At 36.6% G+C, this 25,989-nt stretch overlaps 1 protein-coding gene across 1 annotated transcript in view; it reads right to left on the reverse strand.

Moving 5' to 3' along the window:
- LOC150095622 (A-kinase anchor protein 1, mitochondrial-like) overlaps nucleotides 1-25,989 on the reverse strand; it is a 103,147-nt gene that overhangs the window by 63,692 nt on the left and 13,466 nt on the right. The window contains exon 3 of the mRNA XM_090410567.1: nucleotides 9,691-9,904. Coding sequence (XP_090266693.1) covers nucleotides 9,691-9,904 — 214 coding nt within the window. The remainder of the gene's footprint in view (nucleotides 1-9,690; nucleotides 9,905-25,989) is intronic.

A 25,989-nucleotide genomic window follows, 5' to 3' on the forward strand; every position in this document is an offset into this window, starting at 1 on the left:
ATCTGTTGGATTTCTGCTCAGGATATGGACTGGTTATTACTAACACCATTTCCAACATAAAAATTTGCACAAATCCACATGGAGAGAAGAGGCAAGGAATAAGAAAAGTCTCATTGACTATGTTATTGTTGATAGTGATGTTTTCTCCCTGGTGCAGGACACCAGAGTGTACAGAGGATTTGAAATTGGAAGTGATCACTATTTAGTCTTGAGCAGGATAAAATTGAATTTCATATTGAAAAGAATAACATGTAAGAAAGTTTTAAAGCGAATAAAAGTTGAGCAGCCCTCAGATGTGAACTGTAGACTAAAATACAGAAAGATTATTGAAAAGAAAATGAAAGAGTTTGAGAACAGGAATCAAACCTTGGAGATTCAGTGGCAAACTCTGAAGAAAACATCGATTGATTCTGCCAGAGAGGCATGTGGTGAGGTTGTGTGCAAGGATAAAAAAAATCAGAACTCCCTGGTGGACACAGGAAGTTAAAGAGGCAGTGAAGGAAAAGAAGAAAGCATATCAAGTTCCTGGCAAATAAGTCAGCTTTTACTCTTACAGAATACAGAGACAAATGTAAGAAAGCTAAACAGTGTGTAAAACTAGCTAAACAAAAGTCATGGGAGGACTTTGGCAAGAATATAGAAAATAAATATCAAGAAGGTGGCAAAATATTCTGGAGGTTGTTGAAGAAGCTTAGGAATGGAGGAAAGAGTGCTGTAAAAGGAGTTAGAGATGATAAAGGTGACATGAAAACAGGAGAAAAAGATATCCTTGAAGTATGGAGTAATTACTTTGAAAAACTGCTAAATGAAACAAGCAATGATGACAGCACAGTGACAAAAAACACTGACCAGGCATGCAGTCAGGAATACATATCCATACTTGAAGTAGAAAAAGCCATCAAAGGCTTGAAATGTGGAAAGGCAGCAGGAGTAGATGATATTCGACCAGAAATGCTGAAGTATGGTGGTATAAGAGTCTTACAGTGGCTGCACTGCATAGTTCAGAAAGCCTGGACAGAGGGACGAATTCCCGATGATTGGAGTAGAGCTCTCATAGTACCCATATATAAAAAGGGAAATAAAACTGAATGTGAGAATTACAGAGGTATTTCCCTACTGAGTGTTCCTGGCAAGATCTATGCAAGTATACTTGAGAAACAGTTGAGAAGAATTGTGGAAGAAAAGCTTGGAGAAGAACAAGCTGGATTCAGGCCAAATAGAGGCTGTCAGGATCAGATCTTCACTTTACGACAAATAGTCGAGAAAGCATGGGAATATAACAAAGATCTGTATTTAAGTTTTGTCGATTTGGAAAAGGCATATGACAAGGTGCCAAGAGAGAAGCTATTCAATACGCTGCAGTTATATGGTGTCAATGTGGCATTATATCAAGCAATACTTAGTCTTTATTTGAGTTGTAAGTCAGCAGTTAGAATTGAAGGAAGTTCAGGAAGATGGTTTAATGTTAAATCTGGTGTGAGACAAGGATTTAAATTATCCCCTCTGTTATTCATTATCTATATGGATCACATTATGAAGGAAAGTGGTATTAAACCTGATATCAAAATTGGAGATGTTAATGTCAGCTTTTTGCTTTATGCAGATGATGTTATACTTCTAAATAAATCCGCTACAAGTCTGCAAGATTCTCTGACTAAATTCAATTGCTGTTGTAATAGATATGGTATGAAGGTCAGCAATAAAAAGACAAAGACAATGAAAATAGGCAGAATCATTGAAAATGTTAACTGTGTTGTGAATAGAGAACCTGTGGAACAAGTAAAACATTTCAGCTACTTAGGCACGATTTTTACTGAAGATGGTAAATTAAATATAGAAATAGACAACAGAATCAGCAAAGCTGGTATGGTGGGGAGTCAATTGAATAAATTCATATGGAATAAGAGAGAAATTAGTCAGAACACTAAATTAGCTGTATACAAGACAGTGTTCAAAGCAGTTTTAACTTATAGATCTGAGAGCTGGGTCAGAAGTAAAACACTTGACCAAAGACTAGAGACCGCAGATATGAGAGTCCTGAGAAAGATTAGAGGCGTGAACAGATGGCATCAATGACAATATCATATTAAAAATGAGGATATTAGGAAAGAACTTGACATTGTCAGCATACAGGAATGCGTTAGCAGAGCTAATCTCAGGTAGTATGGTCACTTAAATAGAATGGGAGAGGAAAGATTAGCAAAACAAGTGTTCTCTGCCAGGTTGGCAAGAAAACGACCCAGAGGAAGACCAAGATACAGGTTGATTGATATGGTACAAAGTGCCTTAGACGATAGAAATATAAGATCTGATAATGTTGGAGTCTTGACAAGTAACAGACTGATTTGGAGGAAAATTGTAGATAGGAAGTTAGTAATGATGTAATTTTTTCATGTAGTGCTGTCATATCCTGTACACCCCTTGAGGGTACATGGCAGGAATTTGATGATGATGATGATGAGTTTTTTTTTTTTTTTTTTTTACCTCCATACTTCAGCATTTCTAGTCGAATATCACCGATTCCAGTTGCCTTTCCACATTTCAAGTTTTTGATGGGTTTTTCCCACCTCAAGTATTGATATATACTCCTCTTTGCATTCCTCTTGAAAATTCTGTAGTATCGTTCTGTCACTGCTTGGTTCATTTAACAGTCTTTCAAAGCAATTTATCTACTAACAGGGCATAGCACGTGAAAGTGAGAATTGGACATTAGGTCAGAAGCTACAGTCAGTTCTTCGCATTCCTTAAAGGCAATGTGGAAGTCTCCTCTCAGTTATTTTGCTTTGACCTTTAAGCGATTATATTTGGGGCTACAAGGGAGCAACATGTGAACATTTCATATTGCAATAACTCTCTGAAATAGTGAAATATGCATAAACATTGGAATTTTTAAAATACACAAGACGTCTGTGTTGTTCTGTTTTAGTTCCAACGTGATCACTTTTTTTTTTTTTTTTTTTAAGAAAATTTTGGTAAAGAAGTTTCAAAATGATTAATAAGTCTACTCTAGATGGATGAAATTTAATGAAATTTTATAGTTAAGATGTAAACTTGGGTCTCTTTTTATGTGTATTAAATTATGCGGTATAGTACGCCCACAGATACGAGACCTTTCAACACTTCTGCGCATGTCAACAGAAGGAGAATCCATTCCGATAATAGGGTAATCCAGAGTTAACCAAACTTTTCCTAGGACGGAACACTTCATAAATCCTGAAATTTTCATGGAACACCTAGGTTATTTTGTAATGTATTAATTAATAATTGTTAATTTAGCTGATTTTAATTATTAATTAATAATTGATCATTAATTAATAATTAATTAAACATAAACATCATTAACTTAATTTGTGCTGATTTTCAGTGACATATCCCATTCTGATCATTAAAAATTTATAATATTATAAGTACTTACGAGTGAATGCAGACTTTTTCTCCTGTGTGTTGATAGTTTTCCCCTCCTTTTGTACATCCTGGGGATTGCTTTGTAGACTGGAGGTGGATGAATCACTATCTGTTGTGTCACAAACACCTTCAATAAGAGATTTCTTAACACCAAAATTAAACAAAGTCCCTTGTCTCTTATTCATATTAAAATTTAAATCTGCAGGCCAATTACTTTTAAAAATATCACGGTCTCAAAACAAGCACTTTCACCCTACAATATGAACTTATGAAGAAAGTATTCAGTATTACTAGATCTTAGAACCGGATAAAGACTACCTTGATCTTCAATTTCAGGGGAAAAAATTTCTTTATACTTCCTTGCTGATTGGTCACTAACATTTGCAACACAGATGTTATTTCATTCAGTTTTGAGAACAGAGGAAGAGGATATGCTGTACATTGTTGTAATTGGCTTGCAGGCAATTTTTATGACTGGTCATAAACAGCAGTATTCCCTTTCCCGAATGTTGAAAGCTTTCAATGCGCGTGAAAATTAACGATAATTCATGAATACTTCCATGTTTAAAAATACACGTCTTGGTCACTAACATTTGCTACACAGATGTTATTTAGAAGTTCTAGGTCAGGGTTTTTTGACATATTCATGAATGTTATTCTCCTCAGAATATTTCCACTATAACATATTTATTCATGAAAATGCTTAGAATACTAAAATGACAAATTCCAGGAGTCTTCTCGAGGAACACTTATTCACCTTCCATGGAACACAGTTGGGGAAATCCTGGGGTAATCAATCCATGTTGTGAGATGAGTTGTTTATTATTACACGGCAGAAAATTAACTTCTCTTTTATGATTGTTGTAGTTTTTAAAGTGGTAACTATTTTGCTTGTATGACAATTGGAAAATTTTACCTATAAAGCACTTGATTGCGTTGTTGACCAATTCGTTCATCGCCGTTGTACATAATGAACAGTGTGTTGCAGCACATTCTGGCGTAACGTGATAATGTGTAAGCAGTGAGTGTTCGTGAAGTTTAATTTTGCATAAGAGTAAGTGTTTGTCTTTTTATTATCGAAAGTATAAATTTTGCTAATTGTTATTTTAAAGATTTAATTTGGCCCACTGGAGAAAAAAAAGCAACAAAGAAAAACAATTTCTTTGGAAATGAAAATTACAATTTTAGATCGCTTAGCAAAAGGAGAGGGATCTACGGTGATTGGTAAACATTTTAATTTAGGCGAATCTACTATATGAGCAATTAAAAAGAATGATGTCGCAATAAGAATATCTGTCATTTCTATCACAAAATTAAGTGCCAAAATATCACTGTACTCAAGAGATACTTTATTAGAAAACATGGAACGAGTACTTGTAAATTAGATTGAAGAATTAACTCAAAGAAGAATTCCTATAAGTGGCTATTTAATTAAACAAAAAACAATTCGGTTTTACGAACAGATGAAGCAATTGGAGCCGTCTACTTCCGCTTCCCAGGCTGATAAAGAATTTTCGGCTAGCAAAGGATGGTTAACCGGGTTTTTAAAAAGGAATGCACTTAATAACGTGAAGATTACAGAAGAGATTGCAGCAGCCAAACATTTTCAAGAGAAGTTAGCCAAAATTACTGAAGATGGTAGATATTGTCCCGATCAAGTGTTTAACGCTGACCTGGGTCTTTTCCCTGCCAACCTGGCAGAGAACCTGTTTTATTTTACTAATTTTTTGCTGATGCTAAATAAACAGAAAATGCACATTAAAATAATAGCTAAATTATAAGTTATTCTATTATACATCATTTTCCCACTTAACTGGATTCAAAATAAACATATCAACTCTGTGGCAGATGAACACACGAGCTTTCATAGTCGTCATGACCAATGCAAATACACTGGTTTCCATAAATTAAGGAACAAAGAAAAGCATAACTCAAAAATTGTATGATAAATTTTTATGCTCAGTGAAAAGCCGTGTGATATGAGATATGAAAGAAACAGCCACAAACATTGGAAATAGTTTAAATTCAGTAACAAATAGGAATATGAAGACTATGATCCAAAACAAGAGGTCAAAATAAGATTATCCAAGTGCATCATATAAGGCATGTCGTCATCCCGTCACAGCAATACAGTACTCACAACAATGTTTCATGCTGTTTGTAATCATATCCTGGAGTTCAGTTAGTAATAACTATTGTTCCTGCAAAGCTCTCCCAAGTCCATCAAGGTTTTGGGAAGGGAATGAGATCAGCAACATGTTGACCCAAAGAATCCAAGATATGCTCAATAGCATTAAGAGCAGGAGACCTGGATGGTCATCTACATCTCTTCTTGAAGTTATTGATCCATGAGCTTTGCTTAATGAGGACAAACATTATCGTTCTGTAGGATAAATGTCACCTCTATCCCCCCCCCCCACACACAGACAAACATAGGGATCCAGGATCTTGTATAAGTTGCAGAATTCACGATTAGGAAGCACATGCAGGTCGGTGCATCCACCTAATGAGATGTCTCCCCAAACAATCACACTACCTCCATGATATTTTGATGACAGTGTGATGATGAGTGTTTTATTTTTTTGATATATTTATACCATGTATGATAGATTATAAATTGTGTTAACTACTAATAAGAATGATCATTATTGGTGATTTTAATTATGGTAATACAGACTGGAACGAAGAGACAGCATCTGGGAGCAAAATGAATGACTAAGTTTTTGAGGGACAACTACCTTAGGCAGTAGGTAACAGAGGGTACACACAAATCAAGGATTTTCAATTTGATTATCTTATCAGATGATGTTATTGCAGGTGAAGTACTGAGTTCTCCCTCCAGTTGGTGAGTGACCATGAGGAGATTATTTGAGTGGTAGCCAGTCAAATGAGGACTACTGTGAGAAGGGATATATGTGGAACTACAGGGTGTCCCAAAATTCATGCAAGATTTAAATTTAGCGCCATTTGTGCGGTAAAGTTTTGCCAACGAGAAAAAAAAGACAGCGTGACAGCTGACAGTTCAGGGTTATTAAAAATGGAGTGCTACACGAAAGAACAACGCATTTTCATTGTTGAGCAATATTTTAAAAATAATGAAGGTTTGGCAGCTACAGTTTGCAATTTTCGTACAAAATATGGTCGGAATAGTGATTTAACTTCATCAACTGTGAAAATATTAATTAAAAAATTCAAGGAAACTGGATCAATTAGTGATCTTATACACTCTGGCCATCCTTCAACAAGTTGTTCAACAGAAAACACCGAAGCAGTTCGTGAGAGTGTTGCTGAGAGTCCAGGAACATTAATTCGGCACCGTGGTCTTGAATTGGGCATTTTGAAAAGCTCTCTACAGCGTATTTTCACGAAAGATTTGCATCTTACAAAGTTCAATTGACTCAAGAACTGAAGCCTACTGACCACACACAGCAAAGAGAGTTCATTGAATGGATTATGGAATAAGTGGATGCTTATTTTTCGAACAAAATCATCTTCAGCGATGAGGCTCATTTTTATCTTGATGGCTTCATTAATTGACAAAATTGTCACATTTGGGGTTCAGAAAATCCACGAGTGATTGTTGAGAAACAAATGCATCCACAACGTGTCACTGTTTGGTGCGGATTTTGGGCTGGAGGCATCATCGGTCCATTCTTCTTCAAAAATGCGGCTGGTAAGGCAATAACAGTTAACTCGCTATCGCGACATGATAATCCAGTTTTTTGTGCCTAAATTGCAAGATATGGATGTGGACGACATGTGGTTTCAACAAGATGGCGCCACATGCCATACAGCCCGAGAAACAATTCAATTACTGCACAAGTCATTTCCTGGTCGTGTAATTTCCCATTTTGGTGATCAGAATTGGCCTCCCAGATCATGTGACTTAACGGCGTTGGACTTTTTTCTTTGGGGTTTTTTGAAGTCTAAGGTTTATGCCAACAAGCCCACGACCACCCATGCCTTGAAGGAGGAAATTGAGCACTGTATCAATGAAATTCAGCCACATTTATGCAAAACGGTCATGGAAAATTTCGACAAAAGAGTGCGTATGTGCCAGCAAAGCCGTGGAGACCATTTACCCGATATGCTATTCCATGCATAACCCTATAACCCTATACTGTATACTTTATGAATCAATAAGAAATTACAATTTTTAATTAAAAACCTGTGTTTTCTATCAAAATTACTTCTTGCGTGAATTTTGGAACACCCTTTATAAGGCTGGTGTTTATGACAAGCTCAGGAGACAGCTATATCATGGAATGAAGAATTGGAAGGAAAGGAGATCAATGTTACTTGGGACCTGTTCAGGAACTGTCTGGCAGAGACAATGTCTGAATGCATTCCAAAGGTCAAGAGGTCAAATAACGTGAGTGTGAAATGGATGAATGAAGAGGTGAAGCATGCAATTTGGAAGAAGGCAGCATAAGATGAGTGGTGGTAATAGTTGGTTGCACAAAGAGCAAGCAAGAGAGGTAACTCACATGGTAAGGGGAGCAAAAGTGCAGTATAACCAGCAGTTAGTGAATGAGACCAAAAGGAGCCCTTGGGAGTTTGTTCAATATGTGGTCAGTAGAAGAAAGAACGATTATGGAAGGATGATAATGGTTGGAGAGAATGGTAGAATGATAACCACTGAGGATGATATAGTAAGATGTTGAATGAGCAGTTGATAAAGGTATTTCATCCTTGGGAACATCATGCAGTACTTGAGAGCAGTAGGAAGGTAGGATGAGCCACTGTTGGTGAGTGAGCAGGAGGTATACGAGTAAACTTAATGTCAATAAAGTTGTGAGTGTCACAAGGGAATATTCCAAGGAGTTAACAATAACTTTGACTTACCTCTAACTTAAGTCTTAGATATGTCCAAGTTCCAAAGGAATAGAAAGCGGGTAAAACTGTTCCACTTCATAAAGGGGAGTGATAAGACTAAGGTTTCAAATTACACACAAATCTGTTTGTCTGGTGTGTGGTAAAGGAATTAGAGAGGCTAGTGAGAAACAGGATTCAACATTTTCTTTGATGGACAGCATGGGTTTGCTGAATGACGGTCATGTTTTAGCAATTATAACAATTATTATAACAAGGTGACGGTGCACTGGATAGAGGGGAAGCATATACAATGTTATATTCAGATTTTGCTAAAGACTTTGATTGATTGCCACATAACAAGCTGTTAATTCAACTGGAATAGATGGGGTTGGACAATACATTAGTGCATTGGATTGTGTGATAGATATCAGCAAGTTGTGTATGAGGTATCAATATCCCATAGTAGGAAGGTCACCACTGGTGTGCCCAAAAGGACTGTTTTGGAATCTGCTGTTTAATTTGTATGTAAATGACATTGGGAACGGCTTGAATGATGATATACAGTTGTTTGCAGATGATGCAAAGTTGGGAAGAACTTTGAAGAGTACTACTGATATTGTAACTTTTCAACATCCACTGTACTCCACATTCATTTGCTCATTCCATGTAAATTGTACATCGAATGGACAAATGAATGAGGCTATCAGTTCAACATAGTGAAATGTAAGGTTTTAAAGTTTGGAAAGCACAGATGGGATGCAAAGGATAAGATTAGTAGGGATATCTTAGAGTTGTTTGAGGAGATGAGGGATCTAGGGTTGGTGGATAAGGACCTGAAATTTTGGGACATTTTTCTAAAATTGTGAAGACAGCACAGTACATTATGAGAATGACGCAGAGGTATGAGGTTTTGATCAGGTTGCATATGGATTACTGAGTGCAGATTTGGTCACCAGGTTTTCGTAAGGATGAAGAGATGTTGGAAAGGGTTCAGAGTAGTTTCTAGTCTCTGGAATATAGTGTATGAAGGCAGATTAAGGGAATGCAAATTGCAGAGTCTAGCAGGTAGAAAGACAAGGGTGGACATAATCAAGACATATAATTGGTAATGGGTTATTACCAGATTAATGTGGATCAGTTTTTTCATAGAATGGACAGAGATAGGGAAAGAACAAAAGGCTACCCATGGAAGCTGTATAAGGAAGATATGAGCAAGGGAGTGAAGAGTAGGCATGGAGAGTTGTGGGTGGTTAGAATGCATTGTCTGGAAGTGTAGTGAATGTGAGGATGGTGAATGCATTCAAGTCATGGTATAGAGCTGTGAGTGTGGAGAACCTCCCACAATGAGTCAGACTCCATGGAGGTCTACTACTACTACTAATATTAATAAATAACTTCATATCAAAATAAGTAGTATATACTAATTTAGGATTTTAAAAAAATATAACTAATTAGTCAAAACGCACTCACCTCTTACAATACAAGCTTTATCAACCATATAAGGAAGGCTTATAACAGTAATATTTGTGCTAGTTTCCGACATTACACTGCTGACATGCTTTCCTCCTCGTCCTATTAGGCGCCCACAGAAACTTTTTGGAATAGCAAATATGTAATCAGTAACAGGCAACATTTCAGATGTAACTTCTTTGACTTCATTGTTTTCATGATCACTTGGTAAATACTATATAGAAAGAGCAAAATGTATAAAAACACAAAATTAATAAATTCAGAAGCACTGCCAAAAATAAATGGAAATTAGTTTTGAAAAATCTCCAGGGAAAAATAAATATATGTGAATGCTATTCACAGACACGATTGCAAACCCATTATATATTTAGCACCATTGGAAGACCAGAGATTAAATTCTGGTTCCCTATATACTAAACATGGTGCTTTTTTTTTTTTTTTAAGCCAATTCAAATTTCTAAAAGGCAATGTGATACATTGACCACCATCAAATGAAAAATACCATCTGAAGATTTTTCATGAACATCCAATCCACAGTGGGAAATGACTCCTTAGCTAGTTGGGGAGAAAGTAGTAATGTCATCCCTTTGCCAACTAGGCCACTGATTATCACTGTTAAATCTGGAATGAAAGGCTTAATTTGTCCTTAAACATTTCATTCGGGATTTAACTGGGATGCAAAGTTTCCCAAAAGAAATACTTGTAAATAGGTAAAATTCGAAGTTGTAAATATAGTAATAATGGTTCCTTTATGAATTTTGCTATGTATTAATTTATAAATGGTCCTGTAAATAACAGACAAGAAACAAGTATTGTAAAAGTAATATTGTAACAGGAAAGTCAGAGCAAGTGCAGACTCGTATAATTGGATTATAAACATGACCCCAAGCAGTAGCTATATGAGGTCCGAGGCAAGTGCGAGATGCCCACTTCGAGAGGCAACAGAGAGGAGAAAGTATGGTGTGCAAAAGGCTTCGGTGGCATCTGCAATCGATGACGTAGTAGGGAGAGCAGACGCAGAGAAATATAAAAGACTTGGCACCACAAGCTCTCTCTCTCTTGTGGTCCTTTTCTCGTGGCATCGAAGTCGAGGTAAACTAAGCGATGGTCATTAACGCAGCGAGACAACCGGTGAACACCAAAACTTCGTGCAGCTCCAGCCATGCCTTTCCGCTAGAGGAATTTCGAGTATGAGGCAAAGAAGTGATTCATGACCGAAATCACTGGAAGGTCGAGATGGGGAACAACAGATCCCAGAACGAGGTAACCACCTGAAATATGCCTGCATGAAGATCAGATGAGAAGTGTCTCCTGAAAGATTGAACTCGTCGGTAATGTAGAGTTTTTATGTCCATTGTATTGTATTTTAAGGCCAGGGTGAGTGAAAGTGTTAATTTTCTTGTGATCGGACATGTTGATAGAATTTAGGACTCTAAGTACCTAATTCCTTAGCAAGGAACTTTATAGCTCTAGAAGTGTATTGTTTTAAGCATTGTCATTAGATAGTATGATGTGTTATATATCAATATTTGAGGAGAGAGTAAGATACTCATATACGTGACTGTAACAACTGAGCAGGATTAAGACAGTTTGGCTTTGCTAATGTCCTTTAATGTGAAATGCCGATTGTATTATAGATATTGTCTGTTAGTGTAGCATTACTTAGACATTTCATTTAAATTAGTTTTTTGATTAATATGTACCATTATTTAGAATGAATAAACTTTCATGTTTTCTTTACCCAAAATACGTGTCTGATCTTTCGAGCCAATACACCACTTGCTATAAATAGAACCTGTATAACTTAAAGTGCAGGAACTGGTTACAACTGCAATATAAAAATAAGTATCGTAAGGGTTTGTTTGTATTAGATTGTTAAATCGTGAAATAGTCTGTGGGCTGACTCTCTGACAATATTAATTTTATTGTATAGGAATTAATATGGCGCAGCTAAACAAATAAATTTCCTTTATTCCGAAGAGGAGTTGACTTCAGATTTTCAGCCAGGGTGAATTTGGCTCTACCTTGGGGCAATCTCTTTGTCTGAAAGATTTGCATATGAGTTCGATTAAGAGTGAGGCCACAGAAAGGTTGGGAACATTGATAGATAGCTGTAACTAAGGGATTGAGAAGTTAGGGAAGAAACTGACATGATGTTGATTTGCTAAATTAAATGACTAAGAAATTAAGTTTGTGAATCAAGGTGAGTTGGTTTTGGCTTGAAATCAGGCGATTTTGGTGTAAGAATAAAATTAGCAATATTGTGTGTAAGATAAGATAGTATTTTTGTAAGTTTATATACAAGTATGAATCAGCCGTCTAGTTCCGGCATGGATGACGGTGAATTTTTCAGGACCATCAACCCTCAACAGGTTTTTTCGCAGTTCTCTGGAGAGGAAAATGACGTTATAGCTTTTTTTTAGCTACATCGAGAAACTGAGGAAAGCAGGCAGGTGGATGGATTTCCTACTCCTAATCTTGTTGCGTAGTAAGCTGGTGGGGAAAGCAAAGAATTTCCTCTAAACTTCCCCCATCCAAAAAGAGACCGTAGACTATGCAAAATTCAAGGAAGTACTAATTGCCAAATTTTCCCGTGAAAAGGGTTCCTTCCAAACCTTCTGAAAACTTTACAGATGTGTACAGTGTGGGAAAGTGTGACCAATTATCTGAACAGATTGTTCTCCATTACACGATCTATGAGAGTATCCATGGAGGAAAGGTCTCACCTTGAATGGATAGTTTTCCAACAGTTCAGGTTAGGACGATGTGATGAGTTATGAGCAGTGATATATATAAGGAGTGTGCCAACACTTAGATGGACGATATAGACTGGCTAAGGAAAGGGTGTTAGAAGAAATGTCTCATGCAAATTCTCTGAGAAAATTGTTACTGGAAGGACTGAGCACACAATTTTCCTCCCTTTCCCTCCACTCAGAATGCAAAAGCAATTCCAACTCCAGTGGAAGATCTGAGCTTCTGAAGTCACCAGAACGAAATCACTCCTCTATGGGACTGAAAACAATAATATCAGATCATCAGGGGTGAATCCGTCGTCAGGAAAAGAACAGGAGACGAGGGATGAGCTAACTAATAGGCATTTAGAAACGATCTCCTTAGTACAAAAGGTCCAATCATACGAGGGATGTATTGACAAATCAGTTTTGAAGGAGCAAGAAGGGGTCTCTGCCAGCCCCTTGGTGAGACTGTCGGTAGACCCAAATCATTTCATTTCAAGGCCTACAAGATGCAAAATGTGGTGGCTGCAGAGATCGTAGGATAAATACCATTGTCCCTTGTTGAGGGAATTTCTTACTAGACACAGAAGACATTTATCAGTGATACCTATGCCACTGGTGAAGGAAATTAGTAAGGTTTCTCCTGGCGGGCTCGATGAACTGCGTAAGCCCATTAAGATTACCAGTACTCTATTTCAAAAAAAGGGGAGAAGAGAGAATACAAAGTGACAATGCAAGATACTGAAGACTTTCTCACTTGTAAGTCATGGACCCTTGTATAGTTAGAGAGCCATATTTATGAGTTGTGTAGTAGCAAGGTCAGTAGTACTGTGAAAGAGACAATACAACTAAGAAGAAGGCTATGCCTAAGAGATGCTGAGGAAAGTTAAGTCTGGGGGTAGCTTTGTTAAAGACAGTACAATGAAAAGTGTATGACAAAAGAGAAGGGCAGTTCAGAAACCACTGTTATGGACTGAAAACTGAAGTATTCATGTGCAGTGACTACTGATTATTGTCAAGAGGGATGACAGACAAGAAGGTGATTCATATCTAAACTGTAATTCCAACCAAACGACTGAAATAATCTTTACAAGAATGAAAGCCTTGATTCTCCACTCTTTTGCAAACTCTTAGCCTCTATCCGAGTTATGGATCTCTAGAAAATATGTCATTCTTTGTGAATAAGAGCAACAGAAAGGATACTAGTGATGAGTAAATATAGTCATCCAAATAGTAAAAAACTGGCTATTGTGTTTCACTGTTTATAAAAGGACAAAAGTGCAGAATAATACAATAATTAGATGGTAAGCATCTGTCTATATTTTTAAGAAGAAAATTACTAACAAATTAATATATTAGCATTAGTACTATTTTCAGGTCAACATGGAATCAGAAGCCTTATTTTTGTACTCCTGAGATAAATCAGTTAGAAAAATTATTCATTTATAAATGCATAAAAAAAAATAATAATAGAACTTGCTAATGGGAATGTTTTCTTTTTCTAAATATGCATCATTAAAGCATAATAATAATACAAAAATTAGGTATTTTTGATCAGCTTTCTTTCAGAAAATTAGTTAAGTGGTTAAAATTCTAAACACTTCCTATTTTTGAAATGCTAATTTTTCTGTATTCATTCTCATTGTTATTTAACACTACTTAAAATCCTAAGCCACAAAATATAGTAAAAAAACACAGGCAATTTCAACTACATCTTTAATGGATATAACCATGTCCATCTCTTGTTAAGTAAAATCTACATATTCAATCATTTCTTACTTAGTTGTTATGTAATTGTAGCAGTCTCAGGAATTTAGGTTTTTGCTTCAGCAAATCTCCTTTCACATACTAATTTTTCCTTCCTCACTAAGCTAGTCACACTACTAGCCTGTACTTTGTCCTCCATGTGTACTGAGGATTACTCTATTCTTTACACCTCATCTCTAAATATTTTCTCAGCAATTCTTGCATAATTGCAACCTCACTAATCTTCCTAACCTTACAATGTGACACTGTCATAATTAACTGATTTTGGAACGAGTTCCAGGTATTCCGATTTCTCTCTCCAACCTTCTCTCCTTCAAGCCACACCAGGTCACTAATCGGTTTACTTAATTGAACACTCTCTTACCTTATAATTCAATGCATCATTTGTTCAGTAAAGATTATGCCTACCTAACCATTTCCTACATCAAAACCACATATCATTCTTCCCAAGTGTGACATCAGTGACATTTTTATTATCATTGCATGACATGATATTATTAAATCCAATACTCAACTTCCATATGTTGCATAAGGTTATCTCTAAGCACCTCAAGAAACTCCATCTCTTACTCACTGTTATTTCCTGCTTTAGTTAAAGTTGCTTATTATCATCATCACTTTCCTGCTGCTCACCAGTCTCGTTACCTGAACATTTCCTGGCATGTAGCAACACCCCATTAAATATCTAAAATTCATGCTCACCTCAACTACTTCTTTGAAATTCACATGAGTACAGCTCTTCTGAGATCAGTAACACTGCATCACTTTTTCATCCTTGTATTTTTTTTTAAAAAACGTTAAAACTATTATATTCCCATTAGTACGCATTTCTCTGTCAACCATGTCTCAGAGACAGTCATTGTATCATCATATGCTAAATAAATAAATACGAGGATGGTGACAAAATGTTCTAACTAATGAAAAAGCTTAGAAATATAGGGGGAAAAGTACTGTAGAAGGAAGCAAAGATGATAAAGGTAACATGAAAGCTGAAAATAAGAATCTCCTAGATGTATTAAATAATTACTTTGAAAGACAAATCCTTAGTTTCAATACAACTAAAAATAGTTGCTTTTCTCTCAGAAGTTCAACATTGTATTAAATTAAAATAATAGTAATAAATGATGCTTAAATGGTAATGTACAGTTGTTTGCAGATGATGGAAGGATCCTGAGGAGATTAAGTTGGTTTCTGGTCTCTGGAATGTGAAATATGAAGACAGATTGAGAGAACGCAAATTGCAAAACCTAGTGGATAAAAGGAAGGGGGGGGGGGGACATGATTCAGACATATAAGCTGCTAAGGGGCGATTGCCAGATTAGCTTTTGGCACAAAACTACATCTTAGTCTTCATAAATTGTGAAATATTACACTTTAATAAGTGCTACTTATCAGGCTTGGCAATTGCTCACATTGTAAAGATTTAAAATTTATACTCTTTTGGAATACTGTTCACATATCTGAAGTGGAGCAGGAAACCCCTCAAACAATCCTAAATTCTCTCCAGAGGGTAGTAGTATTTAGATGACTAATGATCCATCTGTGAATCATTTCATTCTGTCACACATACAGGATCATTTGATTTCTGCCTTTTCTATGATATTCCTATAGGCATGTTCAACCAAGCAAATTCAGGATTTTTCATAGACCTGCAGCCCTTCAAAAAAACTCTTCTTGTGTGTGAAAGCAATGTAAATCATATGGACGATTATTATTATAGAGTAAAACTTGTCCAAGGCGGAACATGAATAAGGCGGAAACTTGCTCAATGTGAACAAATTCTATAGTCCCAGCCAGAAGAATAGGCATTACAGTGTTATTTATTTTGTATAATGCAGAATCTGTCCAACACAGAAACAGAAAGCAATATTTGAAGAATTTATTAAAACTTACTTGTATAAAGCAGAAAGTGTTTTAAAAATACACCTATATTTATTAGATTTTGGCATTTGTGTTGCTTTTACTGTTTCGTTTGGCAATTAATGTTGGTCAGTTCCAGTAAGAGTGCAAACATTTTAGTAACCCAAATTTCAACCAATCAGTTCATTTTTTGCATCATAGCTAAATCGTACATGGCACTGTCGCTAAATGAAAAGTCAAAGTCAATGAAACTAACGAAAAGGATAAACTCTCAGTACAGGAAATAATGATGTGGTTTAAGTGTGGCAAAACACAACTATACAACACACTTAAACAAAAGGATAAAATAATGAATGAGTGGCTGCAAGGAAATGGTCAAATGAAGAGGAAGGCAAAGGTAACTGGCAATGAGGAAATCAACAAGGTAGTGTGGAAGTGGTTCATGGATGCAAGATCAAAAAACATTCACATATCAGGTCCAATGGTCCAAAATGAAGCTCTCGCAGTAGCCAAATCTCTCAGAAATGATCAGTTTAAGGTATCTGCAGGATGGGTGAATAATTTTAAGAAGAGGCACAATATTGTGTGTAAACGAGGTCTGTGGGGAATCTAAAGATGTGGATGAAAGTGTAGTGAGTGAGAGGAAACCAAAACTGCTAGAATTGATTTCACCATATGAACCTAAAAACATTTACGATGCGGATGAAACAGGATTGTTTTTTCAGGCATTACCAACAAAATCACTCGTAGTTAAGGGAGAAAAGTGTACCGGGGATAAAATGTCCAAAGAAAGACTTACAGTGTTATTTTGTGGAAATATGGTGAGAGAAATGGAAAAGCCTCTCGTGATTGGAAAAGCAGCAAAACCAAGATGTTTCAAGAACCTGAAAATTAATAATTTACCAGGGATTTGGAGAAACAATAAAAAAAGCTTGGATGACTGCAGCTACAATGGAAAGGTGGTTAAACATATTTAATGGAAAAATTATTATTACTATTATTATTGTTCCGGGCAACTCCAAGGAGTCGACAGACTCATCGAGGGAGGCCCTAACATCATGTCAAGAACAACTATTCGACATTCACACAGTATCTCTCATACCATGCCTTGAACTCATTCATGGTCGTAGCACCCACAACAGACTCTGGAAGCTTATTCCACTCATTCACCACTCTCCAAGTAAAAAACCTAGTTCTAACACCATTGTCAACCACGCTCTTGCCCAGCTTCCATGCATGGCCCCTAGTCCTCCCACCACCAGTCATATTTTCAAAAATATCTTCTGGATCAATCTTAAAGAAACCCTTCAGTAATTTGAATGTCTCAATCATATCACCCCTCCTTCACCTATCATCCAATTTCTGCAACCCACAAATCTTCAACCTATTCTCATAAGGTTCATTCCACAGACCTGCTATCAACTTGGTCACTCGTCTCTGGACCCTCTCCACTTCCTCCCCATCACAAAGAAACCCTGGTGCCCATTACTGGGCACAGTAGTCCAGATGGGGTCTTATCAAGGCTTGATAGAGAGGAACAACTTGTTTGTCTCTGCATGTTAAAGTATTTTTCAGAAGACAAGTGATTTGGTGAGCTATTTTAGTCACTTTTGCAATGTGCCCCCTAAACTTCAATTCGCTATCCACCAACACTCCCAAATCCCTAGCCTCATCAATCTCCTGGAGTATGGTTCCACCAATGTGATATACTGCTGCTATTCTTTTCACCCCAAAGTGCATAACCTTACACATTGCCACATTAAATTGACATCCATTTTTCCTAGCCCAGTCCTCCAAACTATCGAAATCATCCTGTAAAATTTTGACATCCTGTGCACTCACAATTGCTCTACTCAACTTTGCAACATCAGCAAACAAGTGAACACTTCCTCTCAAATCCTTTCCTATATCATTGATGAACAAATTGAAAAGCAGTGGTCCAAGAAAAAAAGAGCCCTGCGGCACTCCACTAGTCACAAGCCGTCTTTTAGACTCTGCTCCTGAATAAACCACTCTCTGATATCTCTCCTTCAACCACCCTCCTATCCATCTCACCAACCCTATATCTATCCCCATCTGCTCCAGTTTACTGATTAGGGTTCCATGTGGTATCCTATCAAAGGCCTTGGCAAGGTCCAGTAGTATCACTGTAAACCCATTACCCCCTATCCAGTTCAGTCATCACTGTGTTATAAAACGTGAGCAAGTTACTGAGGCATGATCTACCCTTCACAAAACCATGTTGTCCCCCATACAATATCCCATTTTCATCTACCCAATCCTGTATTCTTTTCTTGACTAATTTCTCTAAGACCTTGACAATGATTCCTGATATGCTAATTTACAACAGCAGTCTTGGAACTTTATGCAGTGGAACTATTTCCCCCTCTTTCCACCCCCTCGGAACTAACCCAGACCCGAGACTCAAATTAAACAAAATGGTCAAGGGTACTGACAATTCTTTAGCTGCTTCTCGTACAACATGAGCTGGTATACCATCCAATTCCACAGATGTATTGACATTGAGGTTATGCAATAGACTACTCACCTCCACTTCATTCACCACAATTCCCGTATAATCTACTGGTTTATTCGTTTCTGCAATGTCACCACCTGGATGATATATTCTTGCAAAGTGCTCACCCAGTAACTCAACTATATCAACTGATTCAGTTACCTCCCTACCATCAGCATTCTTTAAAATCATTCTGCCATGTACATTTTTCCTTTTACTTGCTACATATCTAAAAAACTGTTTAGGATTCTCTTTGGCCAATGTTCTTCCGTAATCCTTTTTTGCTTTTCTTACCACACCCGTCACCCTTCTGACCTGCGCCTTATACCGTTCATGTGCCTGCCGGTCACCTTTCTCCTTAAATTCCCTCCATAGTTGTTTCTTTTTTTTTTTTTTGCAGCTCAAGCTTAATGGTGTTATTCATCCATTTAACCCCTACTTGATTTATTATTCAGACTAGGTATACAGTCAGCCATTGCTTCATGCAAGCACTTCTTAACTACCTCCCATGCACTATCAACCTCTAGTCCTTGCAGTTGTACATGCCATGGCACTGAACCAATCAAACTCCTAAGCTTGCCATACTTTCCAGCCCGATAATTCCACATGTACCCTGTCTGAATTGAAAATTCTACACCTTTAGCCACCTCCCAAGTCAAGACCCTATGATCACTCTCACCGATTGGTGGCAATGTGATCATATTTGTTACAGCCAAATCCTCAGATGTAATTACTAGGTCAAGCACTCTCAGACCCCTAGTATTTTCCATTACATGCTGTCGCAGATAGTTATCCCTTAATAACCGCATAAAATCCAATTCCTTCCGTGTGTCCTCTCCTCACTCCAATCAATGCGACCATAGTTGAAATCTCCCATAATAATCACTCTCCTTCCACTCATTTCTTCTATTTGCTTGTGCATACTGTCACCACCATCTTTTCCATCACCTGCTCTATAGCAGCACCCAATTGTATATTTAGTTATGCTAGCCACACTCTCATACCAAATGGACTCAAATGTGTTCTTTTCTCTATCCTGCAATTCAACTTCTATTCTCCTTGGCTGTAGCTCATCAGCTATCATCAACAATACTCCTCCCCTCATTTTATTCTCCCTGTCATTCCTGAATACACTATACCCATCACATTCAATCTCACTAGCTATATCATCTACAGTCAGCCATGTTTCACTAATGCCAATAACCTGTGGTCTGGAAGTGCCAACCAAGGCCAAAAACTCTTCCTTCTTGTTCCTAATACTCCTAGCATTAGTGTACATGAATTTAAGACCACCCCATTAGCCCCAACCCTACTTTGATGCCTTATATTAACTATCCCATTCTGATTTGTTGTCCTTATTCGCTCGGGCATATTATACTCATTCATACATTCAACTGCCTCCCCAAGGACTGTATATCTACCCCCCACCCGCCTTAATAAATCTAGTTTCCCTGATTTTGCACATCCACTACATTCAGCAACACTTTTTCAAATCTCCTTACACCATATCCATTCAAATGCAAGCCATCCATCGTATATAGATCCTTTCGCCCATCGAACTCACTCCACATGTCCACAAATTCCACACCACTCGTCATATATAACCCACGCATAAAGTCATTCGCAATTATTGCCCTCCTTTTAAACATTTCACTGTCATACCGTGGCAAAAGACTAATCATTCTAACTCTCGCACTCTTTTCTTTTGCTACCTCAAACAATTCATTCAGGTCTTCTATCATTTCCATTTTATCTCCTTTCAAATGATTCGTACTTGCCACAACAATCATTTCTTTCACCCTTTCCTTTTGCTCTCTAATAGACTCAGTTACATCCTTTATGGTCGCATCAGGTTGGTACGATTTTGTCAAATCCTCTACTAACACACCTCGTACTAACGAGTCTCCATACAGCACTCTATCCTTCATTTTGTTCATGTTCACATTCATACGTCTATTTTTCCTGTCATACTTTTTATTATTGGCTGGTTCATTCAATCTACTTTTGTTCATACGCTCTAACTGCTGTTTTGCCCTTTGTATTGCACCATTCAACAACGCGATCTCACTCAATGCATCTATCTCATCTTTTTTATTCTCTGTAAAACCATTAATACTATCATTCACACTTTCTACATTCACACTCTCACAATTCTCATGTATAACCTTGCAGTTTCTTGTCATATCCCTATTTTCTTCATTCTGAAGTTTGACAAAAATATCACTCACGATCCGAAATACACTTCAATTCCTCATTCTCCCTACATTTTCTACACACATTCACTCCTTTATTATCATCTAACCACACTCTGCAAAGTGTACATTTCACAGCTAGTACACTGACTCATCTCTTTTATACTACCGTTCTTTGATAAAGATGGCGAACCATCATTACTGGCTGCCATTTTCCTTCGTACTGGAGCCATACTTATTTGTAACATATTTTATCAAATTATAAGTTATAACATAGCATAAACACACAAACAGACGCACTAAAATAGGCAAAACAAACAAAACTACGCAATATTAAGGAAATTTATCAACGATAACCGAAAATAATACTTATCTTATCAGGAGCTTGCATGAGCACTACACACTATGATATAACCTCGAACCCATATCCAAAAAATGAAGAAGGAAAATAGAAATGTCATCCTTTTTCTTGACAATGCTACTTGCCACCCAAAGGTAACACTTTCAAATGTGAAAATCGCCTGGTTCCCAAAAAATGCAACAAGTGTATGGATATGGGTGTTATTTACACATTCAAATTGCATTACAGACGATTTCTGATGCAATCTTCGATTTCGAATGTAGAAGGAGCCCATAGCCCTTACGCATTAGCAAGATCTATATTGGTTCTGGATGCTGTGAATTGGATCGGGTTGGCAGCGAAGAAAATTAAAGCAGAAACAGTAAAAAAGTGTTTTGCTGAAGCTGGGTTTGGGGAAAGTGATGTGGCAGATAATTTAGAGGAGCAAGTGAAAACATTTCTGCAATATCCAATCTCTGCTGAGATGTGATACAGAGAACTTTGTTCGGAGTGATGACATCTAGCCACACATTACAGCTTTGAATCTGCTCTACTAGCGGTAAGAAATACACAAACAAAAATGTGGAGGATGAGGAGGAAGAGGAAAGAGGAGAAGCAGCAGCCAGTGAACAGAATATTTCAATGAAAATTCATACACATGAACAGGCCTTTCATTGCTCAGTGAAGTAATGCAGTTTGCAATTGATTGAAACTCTTCCAGCCTTCTTGAACTATTGTACATATACAGTTAAGAACTGAATTCAAAAAGACATGATCACAAAAAAGTGGAAACAAGTTTCTTTGTTGAATCTGTGGAAGAAATCTCAATGAGTTGTATATTGGAAACGTGTGATGTGCAGTGTCATAGAGCATTAATACTTTAATAATGCGTTATCATTATTATTACTATTATTTTAATAACATAGGTCTACGAGTATCACCTACTTACAAGAGCCAGCACTGCCGATTTTCACTCATAAACAGGTATGTACCATGTAATATGATTTTAATGGATTTAAAATTTTATTTGCAATTATGTATAATGCGGAACTTGACCAATGTGGAAAATATATTTAGTCCCTTGCGATTCCACTTTGAACAAGTTTTACTGTATTATAAATAAAATAACAAGGAAATCTGAAACCAAAGATTTTAATTTCAGTGATGTACTAAAATCTTTTGGTCTGAATGAAATTATAGTAGAAGCAATTAAAGCTACTATGAGGTTAGCATATTATGTTTGTTAATTGTGTGTGTGCACATGTGCAATTAACAAACCATGAGATGATGTGTTTACTCAGAAAATGAATTAAGGTGGTCTTCAGGGTGATACTATTTAAATCATGCACTTCAAAATTTTGTCCTAGATTTGAAGTCGTTTGCTGAGATGTCATATTCTTAATTTTTATATTAAAACACAGCTATATGCCAATCTGGATAGCAGATTGGGAGTATATCCCCTCTCTCTTTAGCAAACAGGCTGTAGGTTTAATCCCACTGTGGAGAGGGATGTTTATATATGTATTTCATGGGTAAATGAATTTCAACATCCAGTGTGAGACCACTATCATGCTTAGTAGAAGCCTGAAGAAGCTTGAAAACAAATGTTTGCTCTTGAAAGGAAGTTTTCTAATTATCTATTACTTACATCACCCAGATAGTAATGTGTAACAGGTTAACAACCTTTCATAGGCAGGATTTGCATTAAATGTAACTTCTAAATGAACAAGAAATGCAAGATGTTATATTCAGAGAATAATGATCAAGAAAGAGAAAGCACAGCTAACACTAAACATGAAAATATTCTTCTTGAATGACAGGCAAAAAGTGAATCAAAACAAGGGAATTAGCCAATGAGGATGGAGGCACAAAATTAAGTGCTAAGAAGTAGTGAAGGAATTTTTTTGAATGACTGGAGGGCAGCTGAAAAAGAAAAGGTAAAAGTTGGTTCTTGCAGATATTATTAGACTCATCGAGGGAAGTCACCTGCTCTACAACTATATCTCCACCAACTGACCGCAACTACACAAACAGCATCTAATGACAACCACCACCACTAGTATTTCCACAGACAATCACAAACATCCATGCCTACGGCAGGATTCGAACCCACAGCCTCTTGGCTGGAGAGCGGATACGCTAACCACTTGGCCAGCCAGGCTAGCCGAGCTGTTTATATCTCTTTTCAGAGATATAAACAGCAGAGTAGGAGATGAATACCATAAATATAAAAATGTTTCCTGAAAATATGAAGAAAAGATCAAAGCTAATAATGATAACTGCTGAATTTCTATTCAGGACATAGATTATTTATTACTAATACAATGCATCAACATAAAGATGTGTATACAAAGAAATAGAAGCCATGAGAAATAAGAAAATCCTCATTCACAAAAAAAGCTTCCTTGCAATTGGGTATCATAATTTCTCTCTGGTCAATAGCTTCATATCATGGTGGATGACCATATCCCTCTATTTGAGCTTCACCATCAATGCAGGAGTTCCTCAGGACTTATTTTCCCTACCACATTAATATTTAAGAAAGCATAAGCAGAGATAATCCTAAGCTGGTATGGTTACATTTCAACAGAATACAAGATGTAAAAATCAACAAAACTATATAAAGAAGAAATAGCAGATAAGAGAAAGACATCAAGAGGAAGGGCATTCAGACACATTAACCATTCTTAGTATAAAAGCTCTGTTTTAATATATAGCAACATACCCGACCCTCCCTTCAAGTTCTGTGGATGGATCATCTTAATCAAAATTTCCTGATTTGTACCCTCAATCATGTTTAGACTACACGAGTCAGTTTAAATTATTATAAATCTCCTATACAATTTTCCACTAAATTAATTTATTACCTTTAGAACTCCAATATTGTCATATCTAACATTTCGTTCTTCTAAGGCACTTTGACTGCATCAACCCACCTACACCTTGGCCTTCATCTGGGTCTCTTTCCTACCATCTTGGCAGCAAACACCTGGTAACCTTTCCTCTGCCATTCTATTTAAGTAATCACATCATCTTAAATTAGCTCTGCTCACACATTCTTGAATGCCAATAATGTCAAGTTCCTTTTTAATATCTCCATTTTTAATCTGATTCTGTTATCGATGCCATCTTTTCACTCCCCTAATCTTTCTCAGAAGTCTCAAATCTGTGGTCTCTAATCTCTGATCAAGTGCCTTATTTCTAACCCAACTCTCAGATCCATAACTTAAAACTGGTTTTAACACTGTCTTGCATGCTGCTAATTTTGAGTTTTGGCTAATTTCTCTCTCTCTCTCTTATTCCATATAAATTTATTCAACTGGCTTTGCTTACTGTGCATCTATTTCTAAATTTAATTTGCCATCTCCACTAAAAACTGTGCCTAAAGAGCTGAAATATTTTACTTGGTCTATAGGTTTTCTCCACTAAGAATGCAGCTGAATTTTTCAGTTACTGCTTATTTACATAATTTTGGTTTCTTTATTGCTGATTTTCATACCAAATTTGTTACAGCAGTTATGAAATTTAGTTAGAAAATTCTGGAAACATGAACTTTATGTGTATAGGAGTACATCATCTGCATAAAGCAAACAGCTATGTTTGATATCTGCTATTCTAATATCAGGTTTAATGTCACCTTCTTTCATAATGCAATCCATAAAGATGATGAAAGTGTGGAGATAATGTGCCTCCTTGTCTTATCCCTGATTTTACATCAAGCCATCTTCCTCTTGTCTTATCCCTGATTTTACATCAAGCCATCTTCCTGTATTTCCTTTAATTCTAACTGCTGACTTAAATATGTATTGCTCTGTATAATATTCCATTTATCACATATAACTGTAATGTTTTGAAAAGTTTTTCTCTAGGTATCTCGTCACATGCTTTTTCCAGATCTACAAAAATTAAGTATAGATCCTTATTATATTCCCATGATTTCTCAACTATTTATCATCAAATGAAAATTTTAATCTGAAAAAAATCTTCTTTCATCAAGAACAGTACACATTTTATTGAGAAGGTAAAAGATATTTACATTGGACCTTTAGACATCTTAGCAAGTTTGGACGTTATCAGCCTATTTACAAATGTTCCGAGAAACGAAACTGTGAATCTCCTTGAAGACCTCTTTCCTCCGGACATCGTAGATCTTTATAAACATTGTATAAATAATACTTTTTTCATGTACCATGACAAATTTTGGGAACAAAAAGAAGGATTGGCTATGGGCTCTTCCCTCTCTCCAGCTTTAGCTAACCTATTTAAGGAACATTTTGAAAATAATGCTTTAATCAAGTATCGTAAAAAAACAAAAATTTGGCTACGCTATGTAGACCAGTGCTTCCCAAACTTCTAGATGTCAGGGCCCCCATTGCAAAAATTAAAATATTTCATGCCCCCCCCCCCCTCGAAAAAAAATCGTAATAGAGATATATAATATTATAATATTTATTGTATTTATATTCAATACAAAACATACACAGCGAATATTGCAAAAATCAAATGCATATATTACATTTTTTGCCTCTTACCGTTTGGTTCTGAAGACGATGCGGGCTGTTCTGATAAAATATGAAATACCGTCCTTTTTTTATTATTTTTTTTTTAGTCTGTTTCTGATTGTTAACGGGATTTTTTTTTTTTAATTTTTTATCAGCCACTTATCCATCTCAGGGTTAAATTTTTTAACGTAGAATAGATCAAATAATATCACCACTTACCGATACTGGCACACCACAGACTGATAACATGAAATTAGTGAATATCACACGAATAAGGGAATCCCCGGACCAGGAACATTTTTCTCTTTTGTGACTTTTCTCCCTTTACGGTAATTAAGCCTAACTCGAAACAGACAGCAAAGACAGGTTATTAAAACGTGCATATGAT

This window comes from Typopeltis vanoorti, chromosome 20, assembly GCF_054136105.1.
Source record: "Typopeltis vanoorti isolate ZY-2024b chromosome 20, IOZ_Tvanoo_1.0, whole genome shotgun sequence".
Taxonomy (NCBI): Eukaryota; Metazoa; Arthropoda; class Arachnida; order Uropygi; family Thelyphonidae; genus Typopeltis; species Typopeltis vanoorti.